The following is a 19,727-nucleotide window of genomic DNA, read 5'->3' as shown; positions in this document are numbered from 1 at the left end:
TCCAATCCTTGGCATCCTACTGTGCGAAAGAACCTTGTCGCCTTGAGCTATGATTTTGCTAGATGTCAGCCGTTATGACCTGTTTCTTATATTTTAATATCGCTATTCAGTAGAAAGAGAGAACAATCAAGGGAACTATCTATAATATCTTTATAGCAAATATATTGGATTTGTAAGGTAGGCTAAAATAATTAACTATGTTTGAAGTAATGTATGGCATGAGCCAGTGCTTGTGAGATGCTGCAGCTGAGTAAAAGACTCTGTCAGAAACTGTTAACGCGTGTCTGAGGCACTTGCTCTAATGTTCTATTATCGCAAGTATGGAATAAATAGTTTTATTATAAATTTATGTTGGCGGAAAACCCCCAAAAGATAATGCAATTATTTATTGTAATAAATCTGCCATAAATTAAAAAAAATCCATATTTGTGAATTGTGTCGTTATTAGACATGAGCAAATCGAAACTGACAAAGTGGAATTAGTTCCAAATTTCAGGACAAATTCGATTCACACCGTGATAACGAATCACATTATTTCCCAAAATGTCTGCTGCAGATGTGAGGAAATTGAGGAAGGAACTCTGGGAAGGCGGGATCACCCATAATGCCATGCATGTAGCCAATCACAGTATCTCCAGGCAATCCAGAGAGGGAATGAGGATATTGACAAAGCAAGGTAACTGTCATTTATCAGACTCCAGACTCCTTTGCATCAGGTGGAGAGATTCAAAGCTACAAGCTACCCACCATAATTAAATACAAAAGGGCCATTTGTCTGAGTATAGTATTCCTAGAAGAGGATACAGAAGTACAGCATTATACAGTACAACAGAGAGAGAAAGACTGTTTGTTATAGAGGACGATTCCTTATGCAACTTCTGGGAACTAATGTGAATCACTGTGAAAGCTGCCTTTATGTAAATGACTATTGCATACCTTGATGATCTGTGGAACAGCTTCACTAAAGTACTGGGAGTTTGTTAAAAGCTCTAGTCTCCCTTATTCTATATCATCATTTCAACTAACACCACCAACATTTGCACCTAATGGTGCTGGCGTCACCAACCAGGGGCCCATCCATGTTGGTGTTCCCTGCAACTGAGAGTGCCCTGGAGGATTTTGTGTTGTCTTCCTATCCACTGCACTGCCGGCCCCAAGGGACAAGTAAACTGTGAGTACTACTATCCTTGGCGCCTTATCACTAGAACGCACACACACGCGCATCCTCCATACGGCATGCTGCAATAGAACTACAACAGGACTGTTCCAAGAGGTAGCCGCCTTGTTGGTTCCTTGCAGTGAATTACAGAGTGAATATCGGGGAAATGCCAGGATAACACCCTTAGGTTTAACGCAAAGTCAAACTGGTTAGTTGGTACTGAGGGTGTACATCTACTGCTGGTTACAACAAGCCTGTCATGTAATTAAACCTACATACGGTAAGTTTTGATACAGACCTACTATGCCTGATGATAAATTTCGCTTTTGTCCCGAGCCACCTTGAAGAGTATACAACCACATACAATTAATTTACATTAAGAACAAAATGAAATCTTAGTCTCTTATTATTGATTCAAAAGCATAACCCTTTTTTTAGATGTTTTCTCCTGTTAACATCTTAAGTAGAGTCAACATTATTTTCTGATTAATTTCATAACATATTGTTACAAGGGTTGGAGCTTTTTTCTATTACAGAGCTCCAAATTCTCTGTGTGCCTTTTTACAGTCATAGAGTTAAGGAATAAGATTCTGGCTTCATTCAGTCTCAAATCAGTGGAACTCACAAGTTTACTCAAGTTTTCTTCCCTAGAAGACAGAATAACACTAAATAACACAATGTGCGAGTTATATCCAGTAATGTGTTATTCCTAGTATGGGTCTGATTATTGGATTTTGCAAGCTTTATCCTCCATAAAGTCAAACAATGAAATGAATCAGCACAGAATTATGGACCAAAAGCAACATGCATTTTATTACTGTAAAAAGGAAACACATCTCTAAGAATGTATCACAAATTCTTAAAGTTTTAAGTTTTAATGTTTTAAATGCTTATCACATATGCTTTATGTCTAACAGATTGAGAGGGTGGTTTGTGAATTTTTTTTATCTTTATACATGGAAATAAGCTTTTTGTTATAAGCTTCTGTCAACTTCCAAAATGGAGTAAGTGATATAAACTACATATAAACTTCAAACTTCATGTTTAGTAGAACTACTAAGGAGCTTTCATTTCACCTAGCTTTTTCTGTGCCTTATTCATATAATTTTTTTTAGGGGGTTCTATTTTTTTTATAATTAAAAGACTATTTCAATATTTAAAAAAAATGGCTGGGCATGAAATGTTAAAAATTTGTCTAGCTTAAACTCACTTTGCCAATTCCCCCACCCAGCCTAGCAACTATGAGTATAACTACTACTACAGCCATCCAGCCACTCACATGCATGTCTATCTAGCCTCTGGCTGCAAGTATAAGCTATAATTTTGTTTTACTGGAATACCCCTTCAAGTTAAATCCTTTATAAATAAAATAACTAGATAAAAATACATATATTCCCATGCAAAGACTTGTATCCCAAAGGTAAAGAATATTGATTCAGAGGAGTTAGCCTAAAGATAACCTTGTAGATTAGCAGGTAATGTATGACTGTACCAGCTGCTATGATAGCTTCAGAGTTAAGAGCGTGATAACCACTGATTTTCATGTTGTCTTGCTTTTTAAGGTTACTGATTCTCATTGAAGAGATGCAGCTAAGCATGGATAATTATTTTAGGCTATGTTTCATGTCCCCCCCCCCCCCCCATGAAACATTGCTATACCCTACAGTATACCCAAAAGCCATATACACCAATACACCACATAGCTGCATCAAAGACATCTCATCCAGCCATCCAGCCTGGATGAGTTGCAAGAACCCCAAAGCAGACTCCTCAGGTGGGTGGGTTATCTCTCTGAAAACAAAAGGATCAGGTATGCTGAAATCCAACTACACGATTCCTGACTCCCCCAACATCTACCACTGGGGGATAGTCAGGAGACTTCCCCATACACATTAGATAGTTAGCCAACCCTAGTGAAATTGGGTTTGGCTGACATCCTCTAATATATAGGGCCAGCTTTACAGTAGGGCACAGAGGTGACTCTGGGATTATGGCAATTTCAAAATCTGAGGTTGTAACTTGAGGTTGTAAATTATTTACCTCTAGAACCCATTTAAATTCACAGTTAAAGGCAGGTTCTAAGAGTATAATGGCCATAGCAAAGGTACATGAACAAGCCAAAGACAAGGACTGGGGTTATGCAGTGTTGGCAGGGTCATTATCAATCTGGTGCATGCTCATTACAAAGGCTTTTCATTGTAATTATCAGATTAACGAAGTACCACACTATCTGAGTGGAAATGTGTTTTGTGTGCTTAACAAACCTTTACAATGTCTGTTGGCATTGTATGCTTTCATCCAGTATGAGAAATATTTAGTATTGAGATTATGCTTTATGAAAGTATTATGTAAATGAAACGTTTAATAGCAATATAGATGATATTATCAAGTCCACGGGCCAGATTTATCATTACACTTACATCTTAGGCTACTTTCACACTAGCGTTCGGGGCTCTGCTTGTGAGTTCGGTTTAAAGGCTCTCACAAGCGGCCCCGAACGGATCCGTCCAGCCCTAATGCATTCTGAGTGGATGCGGATCCTCTCAGAATGCATCAGTCTGGCAGCGTTCAGCCTCCGCTCCGCTCAGCAGGTGGACAACTGAACGCTGCTTGCAGCGTTCGGGTGTCCGCCTGGCCGTGCGGAGGCAAACGGATCCGTCCAGACTTACAATGGAAGTCAATGGGGGGGGATCCGTTTGAAGGTGACACAATATAGTGCAATTTTCAAACGGATCCGTCCCCCATTGACTTTCAATGTAAAGTCTGGATGGATCCGTCTGCGGCTACTTTCACACTTAAAATTTATTTTACAATATAATGCAGACGGATTCGTTCTGAATGGATCCATCGTCTGCATTATATGAGCGGATCCGTCTCAGACGGATCCGCTCTGAACACAAGTGTGAAAGTAGCCTTACTCAACTTTTACATATGTCCAAAGTCACTTTTGCCTAAGTCAAATTTATTAATGGTCCTTAAGTACTGTGATAAATGTGGTTTAACGGTAATAGTTTATTCTTCAGTAAGCGGCTTTACAAAAGTCACGTGTCTTTTACGAAAAAGTTGCATGTTCTATTAAAAAGTCGCATAAGATAAGCATGGTCCTCACTGGAGTGAAATTGCAAAAAATTTTGCGACTTTTTTAAATTGTCGCAATAGTATATCTGCCCACTTTCAGAAAACTGGCGAGCATAGCGCAGAGCCAATAAAAGTCGCAAAATTTTGCGACTTTTTCACTCCATTATTTTGACTTGAGCTAATGATAAATCTGGCTCCATGTTTATAAAGAGTAAATACCAAATAGTAATATAGGTAGTATTATCCTACTCTATATAATAAATGTTGTTTGCTGAAGTGACACAACCACTTAATCACTGGTATAAAGTAGAACCCATACCAACCAATCATATTCCCTCTCTCCCTCTTTCCCTGCCACCATTCACAAGCGTGGGCAGCAGATAGCTTAACTATGGTATCTGTATTCCATGCCAGAGTTTCCTTCCTGCTGAAGACTTGCACTGGTGTTTGAGCTTGCGTGGTTGTGTCTCTCTCCACCTATGAAGCAGCACATACATACCCGCTGTCTCACCAGCCTATGGCTGGAGTGCAGCAGGTATTTAAAGGCGCTTGCTTATTAAACTTCTGGACTTTGCCTGTTTTCTGCCTGCCCCTGACCTCGGATCTCGTTTATGGACTTTGTTTGTTTACCGCCTGCCTCTGACCTTGGACTTTGCTTACTGACTTCGATTGATTGCCGCCTGTCCAGACCCGAAACCTCCTGGCCACGCAAGTCCCCTCGGTGCTTGCACCGAGTACTCTGACCCCCTGGTCAGCTGCCACTGACTTGGGGACTGCTCTGAAGTAGCCCTCGGCAACTACCCTAATGACCCAAGCCTATCCTCACCATCAGAGGCTCTAGTAAAGACCAGGTAGTGGCTTAGTTATGCCCCTCCAGAGTATACCCAGTCAGTGGCGCAGTGGGTCCACACCCGCTTGCATAACACTATGGTTTGAAACTTCTATCTCCAAAAGGTTTCTTCTCCTTAGAGATCTTTCTAAAGGAATACCAACAGGTCAAGGTTTTTAATATGGAAAGGGGTTGTCCATACCCAGATCTCATATACATAGCTGGCAAGTTTACTCTCTAAAATACATGCCAATATCCTGACTGATTGCCACTTCCAATATCCCAAATTTACAACAGATTGAGAGGAGTTTATGATACATAATCACCATTGTCACCTTTGTTGTCTCTCACACTAGTGGTTTTTCCAGATGTATCTGGATCCAAGAAAATACCTAATAAAAGATATCATGATGGCACATAACAACAAAATATTAAAAAAAGGTGTTATGCTAAACAACCCTAAGCATGCAAACTCCATTTGCATATCTGGTGGTTCTGAACCTGATGAATTGGATTTGTTCTTCAGATATTTTTCTTGCTCCTAAACTTTTACTGCTCTGGCTCCTTAACCTGCCTGAGATACCTACTGTACTGTTAAGGTCACTGCTGCCAAAGTACTTATTCCAACACAGTAGAGAGATTCCAACTCTCCTAGTAATCCCATGTGGATCTCATAAATGCACCAAATATGGAAGAACTTGGTTGGGAAACTAAAACTGACATCAACAGTTATGTCCGCCTGGCACCCACGGCTGGATTTGACAAGCATTTCACAAAGGACAGTTCCTAATTTATAATGTATTTATGTATACCATTTTTTTAATCTATGCTCACGTCTTTGTATGATAGACTAGCTGCTTTTTTTTTTTTTTTTTGCTTGCATACATCTGTATTTTGGTAGACACCTTCTGCTGAGACATTTATTTATGTTAGTTATCAAAACTGAAGACTTTCCAAGGTTTAGGCTCTCATGCCATCTGGTACTGCCTAATTAATCCATTTGACTCAGTTTGTTAATAAATCTGTGTAGTGGCATCATTGTAGTGTTTTTTAATGGTTTTGTACTTGTACCTGTTTTCTTTTTAAATTTTCTTTATCTGATTATACGTCCATTTAAATTGTTTCAACAATTAAAAGAGTAAACAATTAAAGGGGTTGTCCGGGATCTTTTTAATTAACATTAGTGTTCACCGTTAATTGTATCTGTATCTATTTTTAATTGTATTGTATCTGTATCTATTTTTTTTTTCAATCCTCCGGGTCACAGAAGATGCGCTCGGTATTGTTTACATTGCAGCGCTCCCTCTATGTCATTTCCTGCCGCACTGCCTTATGGGTCCCGCAAGGCAGTGCAACTCTGTAGATTGACGTCTTAATCCCAACCATGGGAGTTGTGCCTACAAGACATGGGAGGCATGCCTACAGGACATGGGAGGCGTGCTTACCGAATCCATGCGGTGTACATGCAGTTAAGAGGCGTGCACTATGCTAAACAGCAGCATTCCCTGCCTCCAAATCAACCTTCTTCAGCCCAGAATAACGCCCCTCTGTGCCCGGTGACGTAACCGGCACAGAGGGGCGTTCTCTAGCAATGCCAGTTCCCTCCAGAACGCCTCTCTGTGCTGGTGATGTCACCAGGCTCTCTGCTAAGCGGAAGACGAGGCTTAGCACACCAGTAAGTAGTCTGGTACGTCACCAGCTGAACAAAAAATAACACTTCCGGTCCGCAAATCCAGTCTGAGGAATGGGGGCATCAGAATAAAGAAATAAAGGTAGAACCCACATATATGTAGGCTGTTAGTGAAAAGCAGCCTATTTACTAATAATCACCGAACCCGGACAACCCCTTTATGAGCAGTAAACAAAGTTACAGCGCATGTTGAGCTTGGCCCGTTAATAATGGCAAAACGGTTCGTTTTTAAAAGACTTTTTTTTTTTCACCGTTGCCTTTCTAAGAATTGGATGTTAAAATGGTCCCCTTCAATTGTATGGGGGCTGTCGGTCTGTAAAAATGGACAAAATATAACTATTTTTTAACGTCCGTTATTCACTGGCAGTAAAAAAATAAATAAATGTCTGTAACCCATAGACTACCATTATTCGTTAAAAGGACTTGTGACGGACGTTAAAAAACAGCTGTCACATGTCTGTTTTGTAAATGTAGCCTAAGCTAACTGCTGATTTTTGGACAAAGAAGTATGAAGATCTAATAATGGCAGATATGACTGCAGGTAGTGTGGATGTAAATTTTTTGTCACATTTGAGTGGATACATTTTATATACTGTCTACTACTGCATGTTCCTTATTAAAAGTGACAAGAAGCTACCTGTGATATGCAGTCACTCTAATGGCTGGATCCTTCTCCAAAATGATAAACTGAGTAGAGAACCTACACAAAAATATGGGCCGTGTGCTTTTCAAAGGGTACTGCAGTGTACAACTGACCAAAAATGAAAAAGGTCCAGGGCCATTGAAATATATCCATTGTCTTTCTGTCCAAAGAATAGTTGTTTGCTATACAGACTTCTCCTGCCTTTTATTCATAAATAGGATGCAGTTATCTTATTGATGGTCTTGATAGAAATACTGAAGAATTCTCTAGTCCACATGGGCTGGATCTCTTTATGCTTCCCCTGGCCACATTCTCTTTTATTTCTAGTACAATGTAAAATCCTTCTGATTCTAGCACTCCCAACAAGAAAACTGCTATAGATCTTTCTAGTTTATCTCAGATACAGTCAAAATCGGCAACTTTAATACAGATTTTTCACCCAATAAACTGCAGTTTTATTACTGTACATAGATTTTCTTATTTTGAAAGAAGATTAGAAGTACTGCATATATCATGAACACATAAAAGTACCTACTGCAAAAAAGATCTGAAGAGAGCTGTGTGCTACTTCTATATACTGGTACTCTAGTAAGCACTCTGATATAGTAATGTAGCGATGATCTTCTGGAGCCCAATCTGGAGCAGGAGTCACTGAGGTTACCATGCATCCTGGTCCATTTTCCATCCACCAGGAACGATGCATTGACACATTAAATGTTAAAATAAGGTCTCTTTCCTGAAAGACAAAAAGACACATCTAGCTTAGTCCACACACAAGTAACTGGAGAAATTCAAATGCAGTAAGGACTATTGTATAAAAATGTAATTTAAATGCAATGAACCCTCACTGAGATGACCACCCAAAATTATATGGAAAAATAGTATTCAAAGTTGGTGGTCCTCCTGAATATCATAGACATGGCATCTGTCAGCAGATTTGTACTTATGAAACTGTCTGACCTGTGGCATGTGTGCTTGGCAGCTGAAGGCATCTGTATTGATCTCATGTATACTGTATAATCCCACTGTCATGTCTATTAGAGCAGTCACCCAAAATGCCAATATAACTTTGTGGATTCAAGTCTAAATCTGAACAAATTTCTCCTGAGGCAGTATATTGAGAGAGCACTAACTGCCTGCAGATGACTCTTACCTAATGCTGAATTAGTACTATTAGCTGTTAACAAATCTCAGGACATTTTAGTGCTTATCAATGCCTTAAACACTTACTGTACAATTACTGTACTGTAGATATTTAGACATTTGCCACAGTTACTACACTTTATTGGGGTCATTTATTAAACAGGTGTAAAGAAGAACTGGCTTAGTTGCCCATAGTAACCAATCAGATTCCACCTTTCATTTTCCAAAGAAGCTGTCAAAAATAAAAGGTGAAATCTGATGGGTTGCTATGTGCAACTAAGCCAGTTCTACTTTACACCAGTTTACTTATTTTGAGCTAAAATCATTTTTTTCAATAGGTCTTTATTAAAAAAATTGAACCATTCTGTCACAATGGGTTAACTGTTTTTCTAGCTGTGTGAATCATACTTTTTTACTTTCACCTTGTCCTTGTCATCTAATACACCTTATCTCTAAATGACTAAAAGGTCATAAACGTTTATTTAAGCCACATTCTTATCAGTAAGATAAGAACTGAGGTATAATGATTGTTTATAAGGTCAGAGATCAGAGATAAGGAGCCCGTCAGCTGAACTGCCTGAAGGAACATATTTTGCTACTAGAGAAACTCAAGCCTGCAGAAAGACAGGGTTTTTTAATATAGACCAATTGAAAAAAAGATTTTTAGCTCAACATGAGTATAATACAATAATAAAAAATTGCCTCTAAGGTGTTTATAGATTTTAAAAATATAAGGTTTTTTATTGTATTATTATGAATAACTTTGTCAATGTATTGTAATTAGCGAGCTTGTGTCTTATTCTCTGCTTAATGCTAAATATGCTACTGCCACAATGTGTTATATACTATAAACAGCATGGTTTAATTCATGCTACTGTATATACATAGTATCAGTACATGACTACACCTGAAATATTTGCTATCCAATTACCTCTGAGCTCTGACTGTCTTTCTAAACCCTAACCTGCAATATTAATTTTGAAACTGCTATTTAGAGACATACTGTAGTAAAAAGTCAGAAATTAGTAACATCAACTGTGTCATGTCTTCCAAACCAAAAATAAAAAAATAACAATGACAATAAGTAGCAACACTGTATTCTTATGGTGTATATTGAACTCGCCCAAGTAATGCTTGTATAAACATAATGTTATACTTTTAGCAAGTTAAGGTGTTTTATGTAATGTGATTCATATAGAATAATCCATATGTTGCTGTTTTTCTGTTATCTGTCCTTATGTTATGTCTTTTATGCTATAAATGTTAGCATATCTATGTGTGCATTTAGATTTAAAGGGGACCTATTATCAGAACCTGAATATTGAGCTTTTTACATGTTTGTACTGGTCAAGCTGCCAAGTTTCAGAAAATGGTTTTGCAGAAATACTCAGTAATGGTGTTTTGTAAAAAGTACAAACCGGATTCCAAAAAAGTTGGGACGTTAAACAAATTGTGAATAAAAACTGAATGCAATGATGTGGAGATGGCAAATGTCAATATTTTATTTGTAATAGAACGTAGATGACAGATCAAACGTTTAATCCGAGTAAATGTATCATTTTAAAGGAAAAATACGTTGATTAAAATTTTCACAGTGTCAACAAATCCCCAAAAAGTTGGGACAAGTAGCAATAAGAGGCTGGAAAAAGTAAATTTGAGCATAACGAAGAGCTGGAAGACCAATTAACACTAATTAGGTCAATTGGTAACATGATTGGGTATAAAAAGAGCTTCTCAGAGTGGCAGTGTCTCTCAGAAGCCAAGATGGGTAGAGGATCACCAATTCCCACAATGTTGCGCAGAAAGATAGTGGAGCAATATCAGAAAGGTGTTACCCAGCGAAAAATTGCAAAGACTTTGCATCTATCATCATCAACTGTGCATAACATCATCCGAAGATTCAGAGAATCTGGAACAATCTCTGTGCGTAAGGGTCAAGGCCGTAAAACCATACTGGATGCCCGTGATCTCCGGGCCATTAAATGACATTGCACCACAAACAGGAATGCTACTGTAAAGGAAATCACAGAAGTTAGTTTTTAGATGACAAAACTGTATAAAAGGTTATTGAATATTATGTTAGGACAATGAGAAAACTTGTTATCGCCCTAATGATATTGATCTAGGTGTGCAGGTCCACCCAAGCCATCCAACAGATGCAAAATAACTTTGAGATTTACTGATTCTCAGTCAAATGAGAGCTGGTTTAGAATATCTCACATTGTAAGGTATTGTGGCTGTTATCTGTCTCATGGATAGATTGGAAAACGTGTCTTAGCTTGTCACTGTGGAGTGATCAAGCTGGTAGACGATCATAAGGCGCATTACCACGACCCGGTACAGGATACAATAAAGTTTATTTTGAGACAACGCGTTTCGGGGTCTCGACTGCCCCTTTATCAAGTCTACATGGAACATAGATAATAGGAAAAGTACAGTAAAAAATAATAATAAATAAAAACATATATCTGTACGTTTCAAAGTTGTATATGGAATTTGGTATAGACAGATGTGTACATGTATATGTACGTTTAAGAGTCGTATATGGAATTTAATATATAGTTATATATTTGCATGGATGAATATATAGATATTGATAAAACATATAGATATCGATAAAACGGGGGAAAACACACTCCATTGGGTGGGCGGGTGCATCAATAATTAGAAGACACGAACACATTGTGTGTCAGGATAAACCTAATTGCTTTGCTTATGAAAATCTTATGTTTGGGGGACAATTGGTCATCAGTGTCCAGATAATAGTTGGATGTATTAATGCCTGCCTCGTGCGGGATGTTTGAGTAGAGGGAGCAACGTCCAATGTCAGCCAGCGGTAAGTGGGGTCCCAGTTGGTGTCTTTGATCAATGAAATGAGTTGGGAGGAATCCCTTAGGTAGGAACAGAGGTTGGTGACATGTTTTTGTAAAAACAGGTCTACGTAGTGCGAGAGGTTACTAGTTAATGAATTGATACCTGAAATTATAGGTCTTCAGGGAGGGTTATTTATGTCCTTATGTACTTTGGCGAGGTGATAGAATATCGCCATAGTGGGAAAGTCGATGGAGAGAGAAGAGGGAAAAGAGAGAAAAGAAGAAAAATAGGGCCAGAGGGGCATAATGTATATATATTTACTGGTTGGTCCATTTTAGCCAAAGTCTTAAATGAACCCCCTCCCACCCCCCCTCCCTTCTTTTTAGTTCACATGACCCCACAGGTACGGACATGCGCCTTTTTTAGAAGAAACCAGGCAGTACACACCCAGCTGCACAAAAAACTAGGGTGACACAGGTATTTTTTAATACGCAAATATTTCCTGCCAAATATGTGCCAACATATGACAGTCATACTAATAATATACGTCAGCTAATTATATATATACACTGTATTTTCACATGTACTAATGAATCAGTACCAATAGGATATCTACTCACCTAACCGAGTATTTGAATATTTTATCATCTATGTTTTATATATTTTAATTATAATTAACCTATTTATTTATGAATGTATACAGGGAGATTTTTTACAGCCTTCTTTTTATATATTTGTATATATACTTATATATTCTTATAATTATTGATGCACCCGCCCACCCAATGGAGTGTGTTTTCCCCTGTTTTAGCGATATCTATATGTTTTATCAATATCTATATATTCATCCATGCAAATATATAACTATATATTAAATTCCATATAGGACTCTTAAACGTACATATACATGTACATATCTGTCTATGCCAAATTCCATATACAACTTTGAAATGTACATATATATATATTTTTATTTATTATTATTTTTTACTGTACTTTTCCTATAAGGCTACTTTCACACTAGCGTTCGAGCGGATCCGTTCTGAACGGATCCGCTCATATTAATGCAGACGGTGGCTCCGTTCAGAACGGATCCGTCTGCATTATAACTTAGAAAAATTTCTAAGTGTGAAAGAAGCCTGAGCGGATCCGTTCAGACTTTACATTGAAAGTCAATGGGGGACGGATCCGCTTGAAGATTGAGCCATATGGTGTCACCTTCAAGCGGATCCGTCCCCATTGACTTCCATTATAAGTCGGAACGGATCCGCTCGCCTCCGCACGGCCAGGCGGACACCCGAACGCTGCTTGCAGCGTTCAGGTGTCTGCTCACTGAGCGGAGCGGAGGCTGAGCGCTGGCAGACGGATGCATTCTCAGTGGATCCGCCTCCACTCAGAATGCATTAGGGCCAGACGGCTGCGTTCAGGGCCGCTTGTGAGCCCCTTCAAACGGAGCTCACGAGCGGACACCTGAACGCAGGTGTGAAAGTAGCCTTATCTATGTTCTATGTAGACTTGATAAAGGGGCCGTCGAGACCCGGAAACGCGTTGTCTCAAAATAAACTTTATTGTTTCCTGTACCGGGTCATGGTAATGCGCCTTATGATCGTCTACCAGCTTGATCACTCCACAGTGACAAGCTAAGACACGTTTTCCAATATATACCCAAGTGGCGACTTGGCCTTCATCCCAAGGGGCTTCTTGACGCATCTGGCAGCACCGACCTGCACCTTTTATACCTCACAGCTCACCTGCAATACGGTTGCACTTAACTTCAGGTGCAACCAGAACAGGTGAGTCTATCGTATCCACCAGCTCTTTGAAGGAAGCTGTTATACCTCGATTTACTTACCCTATGAGCGCCTTTCTCACTCTTTGGCCGTTACCTTACTTCATGGATAGATTGACGGCTTGCACATACCTGGCTTTTGGCATATAGCCTTTGTGTGGTTGTCTATTGTATGTCGTATATAATAGGAGTCTAAGACGCATCCAGCTGTTCTCTTATTGCTGTTTCCAAACCATTTTGATGGGGTTTCCATCAATTTCTAACCTTTTTTTATGAACCAGGCACCCTCCTCTCTTCCGAGCAGGGGGTGCCTGGGGTTCTCTCCATTGACTTCGATTGTGCTCGGGTGCTCGGTAGAACACACGTGCATACCAATGTGATCGCTCAACACTAGTATACACCATCACAATTTTTTTTTAGGGTATGCCTTTTTAAGAAAGTGAAGACAACTAATGAAAACTATAGGTATGACTACTTTTAACCAGTCTGGAGGATACCAAGCACTCTTTTTTGGCATATGGGCAATAAACAGGGCCCTGTGGCATAGGCAAACAGAGCCTTAGTTATCTGTAATTACAATTCACCATATGCAGTAAAAAAAAAAAAAGTGTTAGACTTTGTAATAGATATGTCTGCCATAGCTTTCCAATAGAGCTGCTGACGTTCAGAGGCCTACCACTCTACTGATAAATTACCATCAAGATAATCATCAATGATGAGTGGTACTGTTGTGCATGCAATGTGTTTTTGCTAAATGAGTGCAACTTCCTTACATATAATAATTGTTCTACTTGAATTGAGTACCATACCTTTACTAATGTCAGTTTGATGTTAATCAGCACTGGTTATTGTAGTACTGGTGGTACCAGTTTGATGTACATACATAGGCTTTATCATATGTAAGAAGTTTCCCTGTCTCCAACAGGTTAGATTTAGACCCTATTCTGTAGCCCTATTGTTACTATTGTTTCTTTTATTAAGGGTGAATTCACACATCCGTATGTGTTTTGCGGATCAATGGATCCGCAAAACACAGACACCGGCATTTTGCGGACCACACATCGCTGGCACTTAATAGAAAATGCCAATTGCGGACAAGAATAGGACATGTTCTATTTTTTATGGGAATGGAATTGCTGAACCGGAAGTGCAGATCCGCATTTCTGGATCTGGACAGCACATCATGTGGCCCAATAGAAATGAATGGGTCCGCAATTCCATTCTGCAAAATGCGGAACAGAATTGCGGACTTGTGAATGGAGCCTAAAAGTTATGTTTTAGTATACAAAGCTCTTTTTCAGAGATATGTGTTTATCGCACTGGGCACTAGTTATCCTCTGTCCTCGAGCACTAAAGACATAAACCTCTTCACTGCCCTAGACCACCAGGGATATAGTAATTAACATTTTTACTTTCCTAGACTTTTACTACTTTTAATGTCTCTAATAAAATTTTTAGGTTGCTGAACTTCTTTATGAATAATAAGATAGAGATCCTTGTTCTTGACTAATTAATTTCAAAATGACCTCATCCTAAAAATAATGGGGTGTGCATAACAATATGCTGCAGCAGCTGGGGAATGGTACCGCATAATGTACAATGGGGGAGAGTTATCAAAACTAGTGCAAAGGAAAACTGCCTTATTTGCCCATAGTAACCAATCAGGTTCCACCTTTTATTTTTCAGAGCTCTTTTGGAAAATGAAAGGTGGGATCTGTTTGGTTGCTATGGGCAACTAAGCCGGTTTTCCTGTACACCTCTACCTCTTTGATAAATATCCCCCAAAGCATTTTAATTTTAAAGAGAAATATAGTACTTCATGTCATGCAGCATTTATATTACTTGCAAGTGAAGAACCCAGCATTTCCTTGACTATGGCAAACAATTACTGATTAATTTTAAGACAGATGTCATGTTTCCTTTTTGTCAAATTGAGACATCTTTTTCTCATTACCCAGAGGACGTAATTACTTTAAAATTTAAAGTGAAAAACTTGTGCAATGTTAGATTGAATCCTTGAAAAAATGCAAAAAATATTAAAAAAATATTGTGTCTACTTTTTCAAAGAAATTGCCAAATGAAGCTGAACAGCAACTTACTGTCTTAAGAAATATCTAAAAGGATAAATCCTTGAACTGATGTAAGCAATTAAAAGCAAACAGAAACAACTGTGGGAAGAATTAGACAGAACTAGGTCATTCTACTATTTACAACAGTGTTATTTTAGGCAGTACATTGTAAGATTTAAAGTATAAGAAAAGTTACTTTCTACCTTTATGAAGACAGTGTGGGCTCATTGTGCCTTCTACCAAAGCCTAAAGGAATGCATAGCTTTTCTCGTGAATCTGGGTTAGGGCATCATAGGGGAACATATAAGAAAATGTTCTATAAGAAAGTGAAATGGAACAGAGATGTATCTACCAAAATAGTTTTATTTTTGAGATGAGTTATGGGAATTGTATTATATTATATTTTATTTCAAATTATTTAACAATTTGAAGCATATGAATGTAACTGTACATTTGAGGTGAGTGAAGAGTATATGGAGCAGGCTCACAAGCTAAGCTTTCTCTATATACAGCGGGTGTCAATTGGGTCAGTAATAACATCGGCATATGATGTTAAATAAATTTAGTATCATTGTAATTCTTCTATCCTCCAATCGGACCCGCCGCTGCAAAATTGCAGGATACTGATAGTTCGCTATGGCAGCTTGGTCACTTTTTGCTCAAATGTAAATAAAAGCTGCAAAATGTTTTTTTTCCTACAATAATGCCTCTTGTACATCGTCTTATTATATTTTGGGAGACACATATGTCATTTCCCGTCAAAAAATTACATGCTGGTTAAATAAAAGTAACTTTAAGTCAAAATTTGCCAGGAGTAGGAATAATTATGGGCAGCACTGTAAATCTATACTATCTGTATAGAGAGGAGGAGATGGCCATGTTTTTCAAGAGGCATCACCTTCTCCCTGGCTGTGAGCTGGCCAATCGCAGCGGAGAGCATCACAGCCAGGGAGAAAAAAAAGCTCACCTTCTCCCTGGCTATGATGCGTTATTGGCCAGCTCACAGCCAGGAAGAAGGAGATGCCCAGTGAGAAACACAGCCATCTCCTCCTCCCTATATTGATGGTTTACATACCAGACAGGAAACCAGAATATGGGGGGGGGGGGGGCACATTGGGGGAACAGAGAACCACACAGGAAAAAATTAATAAATAAGCAATATCACATGTCATCAATATGCCCTGCACTGCTAAGTATTTATATGGTAATGCCAGGACTGGTGAAAGGTCCTCTTTAAGAGTTTATTTATAATATGTTTTTTTTTCAGTATATTCATTTCTTTTTTTTCCTGGGGAACCCTTTTAAATACCTTGCCTAGCTCTGGGATTGGACGCTGAGCCAGAAACCTGATTGGCTTGGCTTCTAGCCTCGTTGATAAGTCAACCAACCTGGGCTTGACTGGTCGGCAAGGTAACACTTCTAGCACAGCCATGCATGGAATTTTGGTTGGGTAAACTCTTGACATCAGTCTCCTTCAAGCAAACACGTCAAAAAGATGTAATGCTCACTCTACCCATAAGCAAATATTCCTTACAAATGCTAAAAAAATTAAAGTGTGAGACAGAAAGAAATATTTTTGAGATTCTAACAGCTCAAGCGCATGCCAATGAGTCCCCATATTCACGAGCTCACAGCTCCCCCCTCCCACCTGCCTCTGATTGAGTTTTTTCACCATATGAATCAGCAGCAGTTGGGCGAGGAAAGGCATGAGCTCATGAAAATCAGGACTCATCGCTATGTACTAGAGCTGTTCAGTACAAGATTTGAGCAAATCGGTTAAGTCAATGAAACAAAGTGACACAGCATTTTGCTAAGGGGATATGTCACTAGTTTATGTTTCCCTTAGTTAGGACACCATAAAACTAGTGACAGATTCCCTTTTAAGTAGATCAGTCTCTGTAGAATTAATTAGTTTGACTGCAGCCTAACGCTTAGCAAAGCTATAAGAAAGGAAATGGGTGACATTTAAAAAAAATTTAGATGTTACAAGGCAATATGAGTTACCTGATCTTGTCAAAGTTCTGGAGAAAGCTAATAACACTGAGATTATATTAAATATTAATACACCCTACAAATAGGAACAGTAAAATTTTGCTTAAAACGAAGGAAATTGCCTGATAAAAGTGACTTCCATTTCATATTAATCTGCGTTCATAGCCTGCTTCATAAAAGTAATTGAAAACAATTAAAACATAATGCATAATATCATTATTATAACAACCTGTTGATCAATAAGCTTTAAGGGGGGAACTAGTTTACTGGAAGAAGATAGACCTACTATGGACATGAAGTAGGCTGGAGTATCTTGGACACCTTGAGATCGTGCAAAACTATGGACATCTAATGTTGTCCCCTAAAGTGTGCTTGACCTGTTGCTATTACTAACTGAATTCTGTAGGAGGTAAAATAAAGAATAAAAAATAATGTTTCTGTCGTATGATTTTCCCAAACTATTAGTTGGGAAAAAACAATTGTTGACAATTACGCCCCTTCACCCTCAAGCTGTGGGTATAATAGAGAACCATACAACATACAGTAAATTATAACTCCCAACCCAGTCACAAATTTGTAAGGACTGTCCCTAATTTTTAGACAGTCCTGTCAAATTAGTGCTGCCCCGGGCCAAAAATGGATGGGGTTTATGTAATCCTATTAGTGAACATTCCTTGGTGGCTTTGAGGAATTATCAGGATGTGGCTTACATTCCCTGAATTTACCAAAAACAATGTTGTTAAGGTCTCATGCGTATGACCATATCGTCCTTGCAGTCTGAGAATTGCCCATCCACAAAATACATTTGCAGTCCGCATGCCGTCCACAAGTTTTTGCCAATCTATTGATTACTAATGGGTCCGTGGTCTGCATTTTGTGGACCAGAATAGTACATATAGTTCTATAATTTGCCGAATGGACGAACAGATGTGGACAGCACACGGAAGTCAGCTATGTGTTCGTTCCACAAATTATACAACATGTTCTATTCTGGTCCACTGACTTTTTGAAGTCAATGGGTCTGCAAAAAATATGGACAGCACATGGATAGTATTTGTGGACCACAAACGGATACAGTCGTGTATAAGGGGCCTAAATATGAGTAAATACTGCAAAAGGGGCTGAGCTTCAATACCAGTTATAGCTCATGGCTGAAAGTGGCACAGTTTCTGGTGAAAGGCAAGTGTTCCTTTTCTAACAGACTTGTTTTCCTTATTTTTTTTAGAATATAGATCAGTTCAAACACTTATTGCCTAATTTCCTTGAAAGAAGACTCTGAATCAATGCTATCATCGTTTTAATCTTCCTTCTATGCAGATCTGAGAAAGATAAAACTGATTGCAATTAAACAATTGTCTGAATATAAATGTATAATCATGTTCTTTATTTCTCCATGTACCAAAAGGCTTTTGACAATTTTGATAAGAGAAGTTGCTGTCAGACACATTGCAAATCACGTGTTGTGAGCTTATTTTAATTTTCAGGGAGAATTTTTATTTTATATGATACAGATCTCCTGGTTTCTTGTTTGGAATTATCAAAACGTATAAAACATCCAATCCTCATAATTAGAGATGAGCGATTCGAAGCTGACGAAGTGGAATTCGATCAGAATTTCAGGAAAATTTGATTCACACCGAGTCCGAATTTCCTCACGCTTCGTGGTAACAAATCAAATTTTTTCCTAAAATGGCTGCTGCACCTGTGAGGACATGGAGAAAGGAATTATGGGAAGGCGGGATCACCCATAATGCCATGCATGCAGCCAATCAGCAGCCAGCTATCCCTATGATGTCACAGCCCTATAAATAGCTTCAGCCATCTTGGATTCTGCCATTTAACAGTGTACTTAGTGCAGGGAAAGACGTCAGCAGGTGCTAGGGACAGTGCTAGAAAAAACTTAATTGTGGTAAAAAAAACTATTAACAAGTGCAGGGAAAAATTATTCAAGATGTAGGAAAAGGATAGGAAGGAATAATTCCACAGCATTTATGTTGAACAGGGTTAGGTAGCTGAGGTTACAGCCTGGGTAATAGGAACAATCCTACAGTCCTGATCAAAAGTTTAAGGCCACTTGAAAAATGGAAAAAAAAATCATATTTAGCATGGCTGAATCTTAACAAGGTTCCAAGTAGAGCTTCAACATGCAGCAAGAAGAAATGGGAGTGAAACAAAACATTTTTTGTGCATTCAATTTAATGAAAACAACGAATAAACTGAAACAGGCTGTTTTTCTGCTGATCAAAAGTTTAGGACCACACCTCCAAAAAAAAACTAAGCCCCCCAAAACAGAAATCCAACTTCCAAACATGAACTCAGTAATGATTAGCTCCGCCGTTAGTGTTTATCACTTCCAAAATTCATTTCGGCATGCTTGATGCAAGCGTTTCCATGAGGTGAGTGGGAACATTTCTCCAAGTGGTGAAGAATGCCGCACAAAGACCATCTACTGTCTGGAACTGTTGTCCATTTTTGTAAACTTCCCTTGCCATCCATCCCCAAAGGTTCTCAATTGGAATTA

General features: G+C 38.7%; 1 protein-coding gene across 1 annotated transcript in view; it reads right to left on the bottom strand.

Moving 5' to 3' along the window:
• Positions 1 to 19,727, bottom strand: part of NKAIN2 (sodium/potassium transporting ATPase interacting 2) — an 850,529-nt gene that overhangs the window by 340,253 nt on the left and 490,549 nt on the right. The window contains exon 4 of the mRNA XM_044291165.1: positions 7,935 to 8,135. Within this exon, the coding sequence (XP_044147100.1) occupies positions 7,935 to 8,135 (201 nt within the window). The remainder of the gene's footprint in view (positions 1 to 7,934; positions 8,136 to 19,727) is intronic.

Source organism: Bufo gargarizans, chromosome 4 (assembly GCF_014858855.1).
Source record: "Bufo gargarizans isolate SCDJY-AF-19 chromosome 4, ASM1485885v1, whole genome shotgun sequence".
Lineage (NCBI taxonomy): Eukaryota > Metazoa > Chordata > Amphibia > Anura > Bufonidae > Bufo > Bufo gargarizans.
Note: the sequence above shows the minus strand (reverse complement) of the source record. Positions and strands in the feature narration are given on the sequence as shown.